This window comes from Diaphorina citri, unplaced genomic scaffold (assembly GCF_000475195.1).
Source record: "Diaphorina citri unplaced genomic scaffold, Diaci psyllid genome assembly version 1.1 scaffold224, whole genome shotgun sequence".
NCBI lineage: Eukaryota > Metazoa > Arthropoda > Insecta > Hemiptera > Psyllidae > Diaphorina > Diaphorina citri.
The window spans coordinates 176,445-192,981 of NW_007377661.1; the positions used below are offsets into that span (position 1 = coordinate 176,445).

The 16,537-nt window shown below is 38.1% G+C and overlaps 4 protein-coding genes across 4 annotated transcripts; 3 read left to right on the top strand and 1 right to left on the bottom strand.

The window, feature by feature from the left end:
* Positions 1–403: 403 nt before the first annotated feature.
* Positions 404–2,061, top strand: LOC103506257 (apoptosis-inducing factor 3). Its single transcript, XM_017442777.2, has 2 exons — positions 404–978; positions 1,109–2,061. The coding sequence occupies exons 1-2, from the start codon at positions 771–773 to the stop codon at positions 2,059–2,061; spliced, it is 1,161 nt and encodes a 386-aa protein (XP_017298266.1). The 5' UTR covers positions 404–770.
* A 196-nt stretch (positions 2,062–2,257) lies between these two features.
* Positions 2,258–4,656, top strand: LOC113466171 (the record flags this gene model as incomplete). Its single annotated transcript, XM_026821348.1, is given in 5 exon segments — positions 2,258–2,705; positions 2,959–3,064; positions 3,329–3,509; positions 4,053–4,154; positions 4,438–4,656. Coding segments are annotated over 5 exon segments (819 nt in total).
* Positions 4,657–5,335: 679 nt separating this feature from the next.
* Positions 5,336–13,235, top strand: LOC103506258 (anaphase-promoting complex subunit 2). Its single transcript, XM_008470644.1, has 10 exons — positions 5,336–5,339; positions 5,805–6,116; positions 6,424–6,792; positions 9,786–9,899; positions 9,982–10,093; positions 10,557–10,651; positions 11,431–11,585; positions 12,130–12,279; positions 12,611–12,809; positions 13,189–13,235. Exons 1-10 carry the CDS (start codon positions 5,336–5,338, stop codon positions 13,233–13,235), a joined length of 1,557 nt encoding a protein of 518 aa, XP_008468866.1.
* A 302-nt stretch (positions 13,236–13,537) lies between these two features.
* Positions 13,538–16,031, bottom strand: LOC103506259 (GTPase Era, mitochondrial). The gene is made up of 4 exons (XM_026821349.1): positions 16,017–16,031; positions 14,669–14,968; positions 14,124–14,342; positions 13,538–13,549 (listed from the first exon to the last, which is right to left on the bottom strand). Exons 1-4 carry the CDS (start codon positions 16,029–16,031, stop codon positions 13,538–13,540), a joined length of 546 nt encoding a protein of 181 aa, XP_026677150.1.
* Positions 16,032–16,537: the final 506 nt, after the last annotated feature.

Consider the following 16,537-nt stretch of genomic DNA (forward strand, 5'->3'; position numbering starts at 1 on the left):
CTACTTATTTACATCTTCGGTTAAAGTTTGGTAGTAGGTATACCTATTTATGTTTGTTAGAGGTAGAGGACGACAATAAAAATCCCGTGTAATTTCACTCGTCCTCAGGGTATTTTTTTTAATGGTGGGATTTATAGCAAAATTCCCACAAAAATCTCGTCCTCAACACGCTCCCCTGTGCCAGATCCTACAAATCCTTGAAAGTTTTACAGAAGTGAACAGTTACAGTTACTGAACGTAGATCTATCTTAAAGTTAGAACGATTGACTCATACTGTAATTCTCAGATCTTTATAAGTTATAAGTGTGAAGGTCATTTAATGAGTCTTGTAGGCGTTTGATACACAATACACGCGTTTGTTTTTCCTTTTCTTTATCAAAAGAGGTTTAACAGAGGGACGTCAAACCACAAACCCCAAGCAACAAATCTTACAAATCCTTGAAAGTTTTACAGAAGTGAACAGTCACTGAACGTAGACCTATCTTAAAGTTAGACCGATTGACTCATACTGTAATTCTCAGATCTTTATAAGTTATAAGTGTGAAGGTCATTTTGATCCTGATGTTGTATTGCCCAGTGATCTGAGTCAGAGTTAGTTCATATAATACCAATAATTTTAGTGCTCTCGTTCTGTCTTGTCCTCAGCATTGAACAATTATTAAATTTATACCTGCCCACATTCTTTAATAGTTGAATACCTTGAAAAGTTCTTTTCTGGTGGTGTTTCTGATCAGTTTTCTTATGTATTGGTTCAAAGTCACTTCTTTCCAATGCGTTCTGCAATAAGTAATTTCAGAAATCAAATCAGATCATTTTGTGGAGGAAGGGAACTATCTGTGACTCAAAACATGCCACCCTCCAATCCAGAGGATTTTATTGAGACAGTTGTCTGTAAGAAAGATGATATTCCAGAGAATGGTATGAAAGAAGTGGACATTGGATGGGAAAATGAGAAAGTTCTCTTAGTCAAACAAAAAGGTAAGTTATAGGTACCTAAATGGTTTTTATTCAACCAAGTCTTAATAAATAAAATTAGAGAACCTTTTTAATTTTCAATGGAAACGTAGAAAAAGATATAACATTTTTTGAAAATAAGAAACAGCGACAGGTAATATCTATGCTGTTGGAACCAAATGCTCTCACTATGGAGCTCCCCTAGTTAAAGGATCTCTTGGTGATGGGCGAGTAAGATGTCCCTGGCATGGTGCTTGCTTCAATATTGCTACCGGAGACATTGAAGATTTTCCAGGCATGGACAGTCTCCCTTGTTATAAAGTGACCATCCAAAATGATGACTCTGTTGTAGTTCAAGCCAGGAAAGATGAACTGAAGAACAAGAAAAGAAAACTGCCAATGGCTAAACTATCCAGTGGAAACAAAGATACATTTATTGTTGTAGGTGGAGGACCTTCTGGTGCAACATGTGTAGAAACCTTACGTCAAAATGGATTTACTGGAAAATTATATTTCATAACTGATGAAAATTTTCTACCATATGACAGGGTTAAACTGAGTAAACAACTGGATATAAAAGCTGATAGTATACTTCTACGTACAGAGGAGTTTTACAAAGATAATGATATCCATGTTATCAAAGGTAAAAAGATCATTAGTGACTCAGAGTTGAATGAAAAGAAAATAAAACTTCAAGATGGAACCTCTATTGATTTTACTAAAATATATTTGGCAACTGGATCAAGCCCTCGAACAATCTCACAAGCTGATGGAGTCAACAAAGTATTCTACTTAAGAACTGTGGAGGATGCAAACAACATAGCACCTCACATTACACCAGAATCCAATGTTGTAGTTATTGGTTCATCATTCATTGGTATGGAAGCTGCAGCTTTCTGTGCAAGCAAAGTGAAAAGTGTGACAGTTGTAGGAAGAGGTGCTGTTCCATTTCAAGAATCATTGGGTAAAGAAGTAGGAGAACGTATCACCAAGCTGTTTGAAAGCAAAGGTGTAAAATTTGTCATGAAAGCAAATGTTTCCAGTTTTGAGAAAAATGAAAAAAATGATGTGACTGCTGCAAACTTGGACAACCATCCAGTCATTTAGAAGGGCTTAATTTGGAGAATATGCTTAACAAGATCTTGGTGGGAGAATTTTATTCAGTAGCCAATAGAGTTATGTACAGAAAGAGTCAAACACTGAATTTGCAAATAAATTGAGGACTTCTACAACCTGGTAATATATGTAATTGAGCTGCATTGAATATTTCTGACCTGATTTGACAACCTCTTTCAATTTTCAGGATGTCAATTCTTGTTCAGATGAAACTTTTGTATCAATTTGTCAAGAAATCAAGAAAAACAATCTACATGAGGATCTAGAAGATTTAGTTCTAAAATATGTTCAGGATGAACTCCTTAATCAAGTTGTTCCCCCATTCTGGTCATACTTTGACAAAACCAAGTGCACAACCAATTTTGAAGGCTTTAGAAAATTTACTGATGGAATTTTCTATCTAGCCAAACAATTAAGGCTTTTTATGGTTCATGTGAGACCTATTGAAAAGCTGAGAAGTATAACTGGATATAAAAGATCGTTGTATGGCTATGAAGACATAGAAATTAGTTTTCATGTAATTCTAAAAGCAGCATTACTTTCCAAACTACCCAAAGATCATGATACAGTGACCACTTATTTTTACAAGCACTCCTTCAATTCATTTGTCAATCAGAATGCCAATACAAGCCTAAGTAAGTATTTTACCTTTATTATTTATTTTATACATTAGATATGAAGTCAGGTACACAATGGATAGTCATAGTTTACTCCAATGCCTGCTTTAGTAGCATGGGCTTGAATCTAAGCCCAGGAATGAGCCTGACTTAAGTAAGTTAAGGGACCTACTGGAGTTAAGTACTTTATACCTATTAAAGCTCAATTAAAGGGATTACAAAAATGACCTCACTTGTATTTTTTGATGATTTGCTGAGTGCTCGTTTGCAGATCTCTCCCAAGGAAGTACAAGCAGCACAACATGCAAAGGATGTACTTTGGAGGTTGACTGCTGCAAATGTGAATCAATTGTTGATCTATTCTACAAAGTTAACAAGTAAGTTCAAGACTATTCAGTGGGCCACTAATTTATGTAAGTAGGTAGGTACCTACATTCCTAGGCATTATGTTTGAAATGGGCACAAAATGAGCTTTTTTTACTGTAGGTACTAGGTACCAGTAAATATGCATTAATTTCTCTAATATCATAAGGTTTTATTTTTTCCTACAACAAGACTAACTTTTGACTAAGAACAGGTAGGTTTTTTTGTCACAGTAACAGATACCATAAAACTCTTTTTATCTATTTATTTTGTTCCAGAGTTTTACTGAGTTTGGGTATTTTGGAGCAGCTGACAGGGAATGTGATTACAAATCTGATTCACAAACACATTGAAAAACATGTGGAAGAAATGTGCACTGGGAGTTTCGATCGGTCCTATATTGAAACACTTGAACAGGTGAGAAATGCTTTTCCAATGGCCATTTGTCACACTTCCACAGTAGGAAAAATGTGGTGAGGTAGCAATCAAAATCATTTTCCACTTTTTCTTGTCTTCATTCTCTCTTTGCTTTTGGGCCTCAAAAGTCACATTTTTCACTATCAAACCTGTTTTTTTTTTTTAAAGTGCACAACCAATTTTGAAGGCTTTAGAAAATTTACTGATGGAATTTTCTATCTAGCCAAACAATTAAGGCTTTTTATGGTTCATGCCCCCGGGAAGATCCCATAAAATACAGTAAATGGGCCGCGAAGCATTCAATTTTTGTAAAAAAAAGGGGGGGGCGCGTAGAAAAAAAATTGAGAACCGTTGCCTATACTCTCGTCCTGTTTATATGGAGGGAATTTTTTCACAGAGGTAAGGGAATTTTTATTCGTTTTCTGATCTGGCAACACTGTCGATTGTTGTTTATTTTTTCTTTTTAGAGGGAAATTTCAAAAATTTAGATTTAAATTTAAAAGTAAAAAAAAAAAAACTGAAAAGCCAGTGAGTGGCCAGTGGTATTTAATTTTATTACCTAGTGCTTTTCCTTTTATCTGGAAGTCTGGCCAAGAAACTGTGACAGTGATGGCTACCGAGGATATTGATGATGTTCTGTGGGAGAAGATCTGTTTTGCCTTTCCCATCATAGTTGGAAAAAGTCTGGTAAGTAGTTTTACTTGATTAGGCATTCCTATTGAATTAGTAAAGTGCCAGATACACTGGTGATAATATGATTTGCTATTTGTTTGTAAGACAATCTCAGGAAAGTCTATGCTGCAACAGACTTGCTGTGCGTCTATGTATGTACATAGAAGTCATGAAAAAGTCTCACAGAAGCCAATATGCACAATATTTGTAGCCATCCAGTCGGTTGGTTGATTTTTAAAAAATTCCAAAAATTTCAGTCAATTAGATTGCTTCAACCGAGATTAAAATCTCTTTTCAGGATATATATGATTCAAAGAGGATCAACGCTCATCTCCACACAGACACGAGTTTCGAGTTCAACAATCAACAATTCCCGGTGACTGCCATGATTCTGTCGGCTCAGTTTTGGCCCACGTTCAAAGACGAAACTCTCGAGTTGCCTAATGTGATCAAAGAGCATTTCGCTGTCTATACGAAAGCTTTTGAAGCCTTCAAAGGTAAGTCATCAACAAATTGAGTATAGCCGTATTTTCCCCAAGGAGATATGAGTTTTCAACAAACCTCCTGATTTCCAAAGCAGGCTTTTTATGGTTCATGTGAGACCTATTGAAAAGCTGAGAAGTATAACTGGATATAAAAGATCGTTGTATGGCTATGAAGACATAGAAATTAGTTTTCATGTAATTCTAAAAGCAGCATTACTTTCCAAACTACCCAAAGATCATGATACAGTGACCACTTATTTTTACAAGCACTCCTTTAATTCATTTGTCAATCAGAATGCCAATACAAGCCTAAGTAAGTATTTTACCTTTATCATTTATTTTATACATTAGATATGAAGTCAGGTACACAATAGATAGTCATAGTTTACTCCAATGCCTGCTTTAGTAGCATGGGCTTAAATCTCAGCCTAAGAATGAGCCTGACTTAAGTTAAGGGACCTAGGACCTACTGAAGTTAAGTACTTAATACCTATTAAAGCTCAATTAAAGGGATTACAAAAATAACCTCACTTGTATTTTTTGATGATTTGCTGAGTGCTCGTTTGCAGATCTCTCCCAAGGAAGTACAAGCAGCACAACATGCAAAGGATGTTTGTAGCCATCCAGTCATTTAGAAGGGCTTAATTTGGAGAATATGCTTAACAAGATCTTGGTGGGAGAATTTTATTCAGTAGCCAATCCCAAGGAGATATGAGTTTTCAACAAACCTCCTGATTTCCAAAGCATATTCCATATTGTTTACCCACATAAACGGAACTTTTCACGGAATTATTTTTTTCAATCAACTTAACCCCAGCCTAGTTAGTTTTGAAGGGTAGCACGTCTGCCTTGTGTTTGCTAGGTCGCAGGTTCGATTCCCGGCCGGAGCAAACTTTAGAATAAAGTAATAACTGCCTCGGTCAGGGTAAGTAAAGAATGGAAGAGTGGTTCGCGGTTTTGATTCCTAAATAGGTAAGGTTCGTTCTCGAAACGGCTGGCTTTCTCCTATCCTGGCCTCCTTCTCTCTTCAATTTTGGGACGATAAGACCTTCGTTGTTACAGTTCTCTCTATCTTCTTCTTCTTCCTACTAATATAGAGTCGGCATTTCTTGTCAATCCCTTCCAGGCAGCCCTACACAGTTCCCTCTATCAAACCACGTAATAAAACTTGACATTTCAGGCAATCGCACACTCAACTGGAAACCCCACCTGGGCTCTGTGAAGCTCGAAATCGAACTCAAATACGGGCGTACTCTCAACCTCACCGTGTCTCCCACACATGCTGCCATTATCTCTCACTTTGAAACCAAACCAGAGTGGACCATAGACGAACTGAGTGCAGTGCTACATGTGTCAGCCACAGTGCTGAGGCGAAAGATCACCTACTGGCAATCGCAGGGGCTGATTCGGGAAATAGCGAGCGATCGATTTGTATTGATTGAGGAAGAAACCAGTGAGTCGCCCAGCAAGAACAAGAATAATACCGTGCCAGGTGAGTGTTCCTCTTTTATACGCATAACTTCAACTTTTATACGAAATACCCAACCACACCGGAGATTTAACTCTACTAACGGTGATGCGTTGATTTTTTTTTAGGTAGCCTAGGCCTACCCTGTCTCGCTGGAGGACGTAAAACTGAGACAAAACCAGCCCTGTCAAGCCACAGACAATAACACTGGCTCTTTTGAGGGTACCTGAATGGGACTATGGTCAAGTCCGTCTCAGGAAGTAGGGTACCACGACATAATTATGTACCTGAATATCCCTCATTAGACCCCAGAGCGAGCTCTCTGGCCTAGATGGCACCTCTGAAAACGTGGTGATTGTGTGGCTCTCTCGCATCTATTCCCCAGACAAGTACATTAACTTCAATGGAATCAGTGCTAAAACACCGAAATCCGACTCAAATGACGAAGAGAAAACTTCCATGGAAGTCAAAAGTGATGAAACACTAGATGAAGAAATGGACACAAGTGGCTCAGAGAAAGCGATAAGCGAGAGTCCAGCACAAATTAAAAATCAGCTCCCTGTTACTGACGGGGGAGAGAAAACAAAGCCTCAATCGAATCATGATGTGATATTTGAGGAGAATAAGCAGCGACTTATGTATTTGTTGTACGAGACGTACACAAGGCTCCGAATTGATCAGCTTTTTAACATTATCATAGGTGAGGACATTGAAAAATATGTAACGCATGTAAATGATTTTATTTAACCTGCGTACTGGCCTCCTTTACACTAACCATCAGAGTTCTATTATTATGGTTAAAAAAATAATAATAAATAAATAAATTAAAAAAAAACGTCTTAAGCTGTGTCCACACACAGTCGACGACCGTCGATCGACGAGGTGAATCTATGTTGTCGAGGCAGTGTGAACGGTTCAGTCGACATCGATCGACTATGTGTGGAGTTGTGGACACAGCTTCAGAGCTCTCTTCGTTTGTTCAATATCGAATTATAGACTAATCGAACCTACTGTCGAATAATAATCCATAATGTGGTTTAAGCAATTAAGTTTAATTATGATAATGACGTTGGTAATTAGCAGATAGGATTCGAGGTGATCATGATTGTTATCGTGGTTATCTCGTGGTTTTATTACCGACCCATTACCAATCCCCATTCATAATTATCTGATGTTTAAATTACACTTATTTCAAGTTATTTCTTTTTTCAGAATATCCCGACTCGGGCCCGGCCGTTGATGATTTACGCAAGTGTCTACAGAAGGTCAACCTTCGTAGCACTTTGACGGGGTTAAGTTTAATTATGGTAATGACGTTGGTAATTAGTAGATAGGATTCGAGGTGATCATGATTGTTATCGTGGTTATCACGTGGTTTTATTACCGACCCATTACCAATCCCCATTCATAATTATTTGATTTTTAAATTACACTTATTTCAAGTTATTTCTTTTTTTCAGAATATCCCGACTCGGGCCCGGCCGTTGATGATTTACGCAAGTGTCTACAGAAGGTCAACCTTCGTAGCACTTTGACGGGGCCTAGGCCTAGATAAAATAATGTAAATTAAAAGCAAATTTTTCATTTTCGTTTTCAGAGCTCGTCTGTGAAGACGAAGAGACGGAAAGTGCAATGGCCTCCGCACATGAGCTGCGTGAAGAGGAACTGCAAGTCTTCTGGACGTACATTGTCGGTATGCTCACCAATCTAGACGGTTTACCCCTGGAGAGAATTCACCAGATGCTCAAGATGTTCGCCTCCCAGGGCCCCCCATCATCGATGGAATGTTCCCTGCAAGAGCTGAGAAAATTCCTCGACCGCAAAGTCCACGAACATAAGCTCCTGTTTAGTGGAAGCTACTATCGGTTGCCGAAGTCTTAAGGAGCAATTCTTTAGGATTATTCTTTGGACTTATCAAGTCCGGTCCAATAAAAGAGATTTTGCACTTTCCAATGAATGGGATCATTGGTTTTCTTCTCTCTTTTCTGCTACCTAAAAGGTATTGAGCTGTACAAAATGTGTTAATCCACCTAACGATTCGGTGCGAATGATCTACCAGTTTACTGTTACGGCAAAATACAGAATCTATGAATATGGAAAGTTCCAAGATGTAATTGTGGTAACCCCTTGCACTTTCCAATGAATGGGATCATTGGTTTTCTTCTCTCTTTTCTGCTAGGTACCTAAAAGGTATTGACCTGTACAAAATGTGTTAATCCACCTAACGACTCTAACGAGTCGGTGCGAATGATCTACCAGTTTACTGTTACGGCAAAATACAGAATCTATGAATATGGAAAGTTCCAAGATGTAATTGTGGTAACCCCCTAAAAGGTATTGATACCCGTACAAAAAATAATGTGTTAGTCCACCTAACGAGTCGGTGCGAATGATCTACCAGTTTACTGGTTACTGTTACGGCAAAATAGAGAATCTATGAATATGGAAAGTTCCAAGATGTAATTGTGGTAACCCCTAAGTAGGTACATGTAAAAATAAAAACTATGGTTTCCATTTTACAAAATGTTTACTCAAATACTTTTATTGATGAGCTATTTATTTTGGGGACAAACTCCAAACGAATTCTTAGACCACTTTGCAATGTTCTGTTCTAATTTTCTTTCGACTGAGGCCGAAATATAACCTATAACTTTACACATAACATTTAAAGTCGAGCCTTATCGAGTCGAATTAACACGAAATTAATCTGAATCCCATGTTATTCAACATGGTAAGCCCGATCTGAACCCCCGTCTTCATCCGAAAGATTTCGGAGATTTACTTGTGACGACCAATTTCAATTTCAAAGGAACTTTGAACGTCATACGTAGCTCTTCTTCGAAATATAACCTATAACTTTACACGTAACATTTAAAGTCGAGCCTTTTCGAGTCGAATTAACACGAAATTAATCTGAATCCCATGTTACATGGTAAGCCCGATCTAAACCCCCATCTTCATCCGAAAGATTTCGGAGATTTACTTGTGACGACCAATTTCAATTTCAAAGGAACTTTGAACGTCATACGAAGCTCTTCTTCGGCCGTTGTCGCTATCCTTCGTATTTTTAGACCCCCTGGACCTGTGACCACTCGTTCGACGCGTTGATTGGGACACTCTATCAGACATACACACATCGGCTCTGAAACAAAAAACAAAATAGTGTAATAGTTCAAAACTGAAAACACAACCCTTGAGTAGAATATATTTTTAATTGGGGGAAAATAATAAAAAGAAAGGAAATTTAAATTTAATTTTGGCAAATAAGGATATCTACTATAAAGTCCAACCCCCCCGGGCCACAAACTGAGTTTAAACTCAGATTAAGTTTAACTCTCGGAAGTCAATTAGATTGCTTTAACCGAGATTAAAATCTCTTTTCAGGATATATATGATTCTAAGAGGATCAACGCTCATCTGCACACAGACACGAGTTTCGAGTTCAACAATCAACAATTCCCGGTGACTGCCATGATTCTTAATCGAACCTACTGTCGAATAATAATCCATAATGTGGTTTAAGCAGTTAAGTTTAATGATAATAATGACGTTGGTAATTAGCAGATAGGATTCGAGGTGATCATGATTGTTATCGTGGTTATCTCGTGGTTTTATTACCGACCCATTACCAATCCCCATTCATAATTATCTGATGTTTAAATTACACTTATTTCAAGTTATTTCTTTTTTCAGAATATCCCGACTCGGGCCCGGCCGTTGATGATTTACGTAAGTGTCTACAGAAGGTCAACCTTCGTAGCACTTTGACGGGCAAACTTCAAATGTCCCTGGAAACGCGCCTGTTACATCCCGGAGTCAATACGTGCGATATTCTCACCGCCTACATCTCAGCCATCCGAGCACTCAAACAGTTGGACCCTTCCGCTACATCCCGGAGTCAATACGTGCGATATTCTCACCGCCTACATCTCAGCCATCCGAGCACTCAAACAGTTGGACCCTTCCGGTGTACTTCTGGAGACTGTCACCAAACCTATTCGGTAAGATAAGAGAGGGAACGCGTATTTTTCTTGTGAAATCGGAACAGAGGTATTCGTAAGAATTCTGAACTGAAATTAGATAAATGTGCAATTTTGCATTAAAATATCTAATTGCCACACATGGGGAGAGGGAACGCGTATTTTTCTTGTAGAATCGGAACAGAGGTATTCGTAAGAATTCTGAACTGAAATTAGATAAATGTGCAATTTTGCATTAAAATATCTAATTGCCACACATGGCCGAAGAACTAAGCGACATGTCGCTTAGAGTGTAAATAAATAGTGTTATAGCGGTCAAAACGCTCGCCTGTAATCAGGAGAAAGGACTCTTCAGTAGCAGTATAAATGAGCACTATTATTACTTTGGATTTTCAGACAATATCTTCGTAATCGTGACGATACAAGGAGAAAGGACTCTTCAGTAGCAGTATAAATGAGCACTATTATTACTTTGGATTTTCAGACAATATCTTCGTAATCGTGACGATACAATTCGCTGCGTGGTTCATAGTTTGACAGAGGAAGGTCCTAGTGATCTGGCTGAAGAGCTTGTCTCAGGTAAGAATTCTTTGAACGGCCCGTTTTATCAATGAGGTTACTGGAGTACTGGTAAGTAGTACAGGAAAGACAATGATTCAATTCAATTTATTCATTTATTTCATAAATATATGAGTACAAAAGTGTTTTTCTGATTTCTGTCTTCTAAGGTCAATACTGACTTCTAAGAAACTTCTAAGCCCACCTCTGTAGCTGAATGGTTAAGAGCTCTCCAAAATCTCAAATATTAAACTATCCCTCTCTTTACGACATGCTACGACACAGACCACATGCGTCTTCTGTAGCAGTTGTTTCATTGCTACCAAACAAAAACGGCGGTGAAACACTCATCTTTTTTTTTTTTAATTACATACCCCTGAGTTTATTTGTCTCTTACACTTCTATTCACCTCCGCCAGGTAGCGCCAATGTACAGAACTGTGAAGACACAGACGACATTAGTAGTACAGGAAAGACAATGATTCAATTCAATTTATTCATTTATTTCATAAATATATGAGTACAAAGGTGTTTTTATGATTTCTGTCTTCTAAGGTCAATACTGACTTCTAAGAAACTTTGAGCCCACCTCTGTAGCTGAATGGTTAAGAGCTCTCAAAAATATCAAATATTAAACTATCCCTCTCTTGACCACATGCTACGACACAGACCACATGCGTCTACTGTAGCAGTTGTTTCATTGCTACCAAACAAAAACGGTGGTGAAACACTCATCTTTTTTTTTTTAATTACCTACCCCTGAGTTTATTTGTCTCTTACACTTCTATTCACCTCCGCCAGGTAGCGCCAATGTACAGAACTGTGAAGACACAGACGACATTGCAGACTGGGAGAATTGGCTTCCTGATCCCGTGGATGCAGATCCTTCCTCTAACTCCAAGAGTAGACGTACCTCTGATATTATCACTATGCTGGTCAATGTGTATGGAAGCAAGGTAAGAATAGAGTGTTCGCTGGTTCGATTCCCGCCCGGTACAAACTTTAGGCCGGCCTTTCACCATCAGGTAGACCTAAAAAGTACGCCTGAACAGGTGCGCCTGTCAGGTCTACCTGATAGTGTATGGGAGCAATAATAAGCCTCTTGGGCGACCTGTTAGTCCTTGTTCGATTCCCGCCCGGTACAAACTTTAGGCCGGCCTTTCACCATCAGGTAGACCTGAAAAGTACGCCTGAACAGGTGCGCCTGTCAGGTCTACCTGATAGTGTATGGGAGCAATAATAAGCCTCTTGGGCGACCTGTCAGTCCTAGCTGATAGTGAATGGCCGGCTTTATCCTAAACAGATGTTCTCGGAACGGCTGGCTTTCTCCTATCCTGTCCTCATTCTCTCTTAGATTTCGAGACGACAAGACCTCCGTTCTTGCAGTTCTCTCTATCAAACCCCTTTTTTTCTTGAAAAAAAAAAGACCTACATAGGTAGGTATTAAGTAATTATTAATGTAATTATAATAATGTTAATAAATTGATTCTATTCCTCTAGGAATTGTTCGTGAATGAGTATCGGACTCTTCTTGCGGATCGATTACTGTCGAACTTCACGTATCGAACAGAGAAGGAAATTCGATATCTAGAACTCTTGAAGTTGAGATTCGGCGATTCCCTGCTCCACTGCTGTGAAGTTATGTTGAAAGTGAGTACAGTAGGAGACGAAGAGTAGAATCTTCTCTTGAATAGGACACGAAGAGAAAAGTATTCTCTTGACTAAAAAATAATGTAATAGTTCAAAACTGAAAACACAACCCTTGAGTAGAATATATTTTTAATTGGGGGAAAAATAATAAAAAGAAAGGAAATTTAAATTTAATTTTGCCAAATGAGGATATCTACTATAAAGTTCAACCCCCCCGGGCCACAAACTGAGTTTAAACTCAGATTAAGCCATCTGGTTGGTTGATTTTTAAAAAATTCCAAAAATTTCAGTCAATTAGATTGTTTCAACCGAAATTAAAATCTCTTTTCAGGATATCTATGATTCTAAGAGGATCAACGCTCATCTGCACACAGACACGAGTTTCGAGTTCAACAATCAACAATTCCCGGTGACTGCCATGATTCTGTCGGCTCAGTTTTGGCCCACGTTCAAAGACGAAACTCTCGAGTTGCCCAATGTGATCAAAGAGCATTTCGCTGTCTATACGAAAGCTTTTGAAGCCTTCAAAGGTGAGTTATTATATTATCAAAAATTGGGTACTTCACAGAATGATTTTCGTTTGTTTTTTTTTTTCAATCAACTTGAAGTCAGCCCAGCTAGTTTTGAGTGTAGCCCGTCTGCCTTGCGAGCACTATGTCGCGGTTTGAATTCCCGCCCGGGGCAAACTTTATTCTAAGCAGATAAGATTCGTTCTTGGAACGGCTGGCTGGCTCCTATCCTGTCCTCCTCTCTCGATTTTGGGACGATAAAACGGACCTTCGTTGTTACAGTCCTGTCCCCTCTATGAATCCACATAATGAAACTCTTTACTTTTTACTTTTCTTATCCTATAGGAAGAAAAGTAATGTACCTATCTACTTAAACGAGTCTTTTTTTTTTTTTTTTTAGGTAATCGCACACTAAACTGGAAACCCCACCTGGGCTCTGTGTGTTAACAACCAAATACTATTTGTTTGTGTCTGTTATCAATAGAGGTTTGATAGGGGGAACTGTAACTGCTAAGGTGTCATCGTCCCAAAAGCAAAGAGAGAAGGAAGACAGATTTGTTTGTGTCTGTTATCAATAGATTGTGTCTGTTATCAATAGAGGTTTGATAGGGGGAACTGTAACTGCTAAGGTGTCATCGTCCCAAAAGCAAAGAGAGAAGGAAGACAGGAGAAAGCCAGCTGTTCCAAGAACAAACCTTATCCATTCAGGATAAAATCTGGCCAGGCAAAAATCCAACCCATGACTAGATCTAGTATTTAAACTAGCATACAAAACAAAATAAAAATGGGGTGTGCCACAAAATATTACAAGTCCCATCATAAGAAGGCCTCAGTCATTTTGACATAATAAAACCCCTAAATTCAAGTCATGTTGCAAGTGGTTTTTAATTTTGTTTCTAAAAATTAATTTGTTTCAGTGATTTTGTCATGAAAACCAGTGTCCATATCAAGGAAAACTCTCTTTCTTAGCCTTTGCACTTGGGATTTATCTCAATATCACTACTACATGCCTTGTAAGCGCTAGGCCGCGGGTTCGATTCCCGCCCTGCGCGGATTTTATCCCGAAGGGATAAGGTTCGTTCTCTTATCCTGTCTTCCTTCTCTCTTCGATTTCGGGACGATAAGACCCTAGCAGTTAAAGTTCCCTCTATCAAACCTTTTGAAAGAAAAAAAAAAATCAATACTGGCTGATACCTATGTCAACGAGTATACAGCAACTAAACAGAGTTCTTGATTATTTTAAAACCATAGTCTCTTCAAGTCTGATAGAAAAATAAATACATAATAATAAGTTCAGCTTAGCTATTTTTAAAGTTCATTTAAACTAAAACCTACCCTAAGATCGTCAATACCCGTCCCTTCGAGGGCGGATACCATGAAGATGTCGTTGAAATTGGAATAACCTCTGCCTTCGGATATTCTTTTCTCTAGGGCTTTTTCAGTTTCGGGTATATATTTGATGGATTTTAAATCATCAGTGATTTTCTTCAGGGTGTCATTCGTCAGTATTCGGGCCATATCTAGGAGAAATCTTTTCTTCTTTAAGGAATCAACCTGGAAAAAGATAGGTACAATTAAATTATTAATCTTCTCATAACTCATTTCAATGTATTAGATTTTATCAAAGGATGTACTTGGTTTAGTGATTTAGTTCATTTTACTGTAGGTACCTACATATTAAAATAAATAATGTTTATATTTCATAGGTACTTTTTTTTTGGTATTGCCAAAATGGCCCTTGGCCCAACCATACAGCCAGAGTGGTTGTGCTCTTTTCTTCTACCACTTACCATTTACTTACAATGTTCCATAAGTACCTAGTAGCTACTGAAAACTTTTTAAAACTATCCATTCAGGTCTCTTCTTGCCTTCATACTTACTTTATTTATCACAAGGGCTGCCATTTTATTTGGATAAGCATTAAGTATGCTCATTATTTTCTCATCTAAGGAATACCGGGTGTAAGGATTACTAGCATCTTGAATGACAAGAACAGTGTCGGCTTCGGACACTGCTCTTTTACCACCTTCTACAAATTCCTGTTGCAGATTATATCTTTCTTTTTCTTCATTACTGACTAGTCCTGGTGTATCCAAGAAAACCAACTGACTCTTGTCTTCTATGTAAACACCACGTGCCCGACATTTGGTTGTGTGAACTTTTCTGGACATAGCAAAGATCTGAAAGAAAAAAATGTATGAATTGGTATACCAAGATATTTAGACTGTAACCTCTGGTCAATGTCAATAACTCAATGTAGGAATTAGGATTGCAAATTTTGACTACAGATGTAAGTACCTATTCTTTAGCCCTTTAGTTCTATAAAAAAATTCAGCTCCTCATGGATAAGTTACCACAAACATGAACCTTTGAGTAAAGATTTTCTCCTACCAAACTATAAATTTTGACTACCGATGTACCCATTCTTTAGGCCTTTAGTTCTATAAAAAAATTCAGCTCCTCATGGATAAGTTACCACAAACATGAACCTTTGAGTAAAGATTTTCTCCTACCAAACTAGGACTACTAAATGACAACTTACTCTTCTCTTAACTAGTTGATTCACTAATGTACTTTTCCCAACATTTGGTAAACCAACAACTGCAACTTTAAGCAGTTTCTCTTCTTGAGCATCTTGATGATTGGCTTTCACATCATTTATTGGTTGTCTAACAGCTTCATGGTGGCAGAATTTAGGCACTTGTGAAATAACTACTGTTTGGTGTTGAAATAAGCATTTACTTCCAATTAAAATGAATTTTACTGATCTTCCATACATGTTGATCTATGAATTGCTCTAAATGTTGTGAAGTTTGATCATGTCAATAGGCATCTGAAAAACAATGGCATTTACTTCCAATTAAAATGGATTTTACTGATCTTCCATACATGTTGATCTATGAATTGCTCTAAATGTTGTGAAGTTTGATCATGTCAATAGGCATCTGAAAAACAATAAAATTATTAAGTTTGATAGAGCAAACTGTAACAATGAAGGTATTATAATTCTGAAAGAGAGACTAGGATAGGAGAAAGCCAACCTGAGAAAGAGCATTGAGGAAGTATTTAGGATAAAGTTTGCCCCAGGCAGGAATCAAACCCACAACCCAACATTTACAAGGCGGGTGCACTACCTTCCAAGCTCCTTTTAGGACCTATCAATTTTACCAGTGGCGTAATGTCCATGTAGGGTGTGTATGACAGCCCTACACTCAAGATTTCACTCACCAAACCAGTCTCCATAAGATTAAGAAACATTAATAATAGACTCTTGAGTGGAATTGAGAAAGAGCATTGAGGAAGTATTTAGGATAAAGTTTGCCCCAGGCAGGAATCAAACCCACAACCCAACTTTTACAAGGTGGGTGCACTACCTTCCAAGCTCCTTTTAGGACCTATCAATTTTATTTTGTTGTGGCTTCTGAACTAATACCCACCAGTGGCGTAATGTCCATGTAGGGCGTGTATGACAGCCCTACACTCAAGATTTCACTCACCAAACCAGTCTCCATAAGATTAAGAAACATTAATAATAGACTCTTGAGTGGAACTTTGTATTGATTGAGGAAGAAACCAGTGAGTCGCCCAGCAAGAACAAGAATAATACCGTGCCAGGTGATTGTTCCTCTTTTATACGCATAACTTCAACTTTTATACGAAATACCCAACCACACCGTGGATTTAACTCTACTAACGGTGATGCGTTGATTTTTTTTTTCTAATTTTTGCCTGCGCTAGGAGTTAGGAGT

Excerpts from the sequence above, each read along its gene's own strand:
- LOC103506257 (XM_017442777.2), top strand. The coding sequence starts at position 771 with ATGCGTTCTGCAATAAGTAATTTCAGAAATCAAATCAGATCATTTTGT. Across the intron at positions 979-1,108 it reads TCTCTTAGTCAAACAAAAAG|GTAATATCTATGCTGTTGGA; the intron begins GTAAGTTATAGG and ends AAACAGCGACAG.
- LOC103506258 (XM_008470644.1), top strand. Across the intron at positions 10,652-11,430 it reads GGCTGAAGAGCTTGTCTCAG|GTAGCGCCAATGTACAGAAC; the intron begins GTAAGAATTCTT and ends CACCTCCGCCAG. Across the intron at positions 11,586-12,129 it reads TCAATGTGTATGGAAGCAAG|GAATTGTTCGTGAATGAGTA; the intron begins GTAAGAATAGAG and ends CTATTCCTCTAG.
- LOC103506259 (XM_026821349.1), bottom strand. Across the intron at positions 14,343-14,668 it reads CAGCCCTTGTGATAAATAAA|GTTGATTCCTTAAAGAAGAA; the intron begins GTAAGTATGAAG and ends ATCTTTTTCCAG.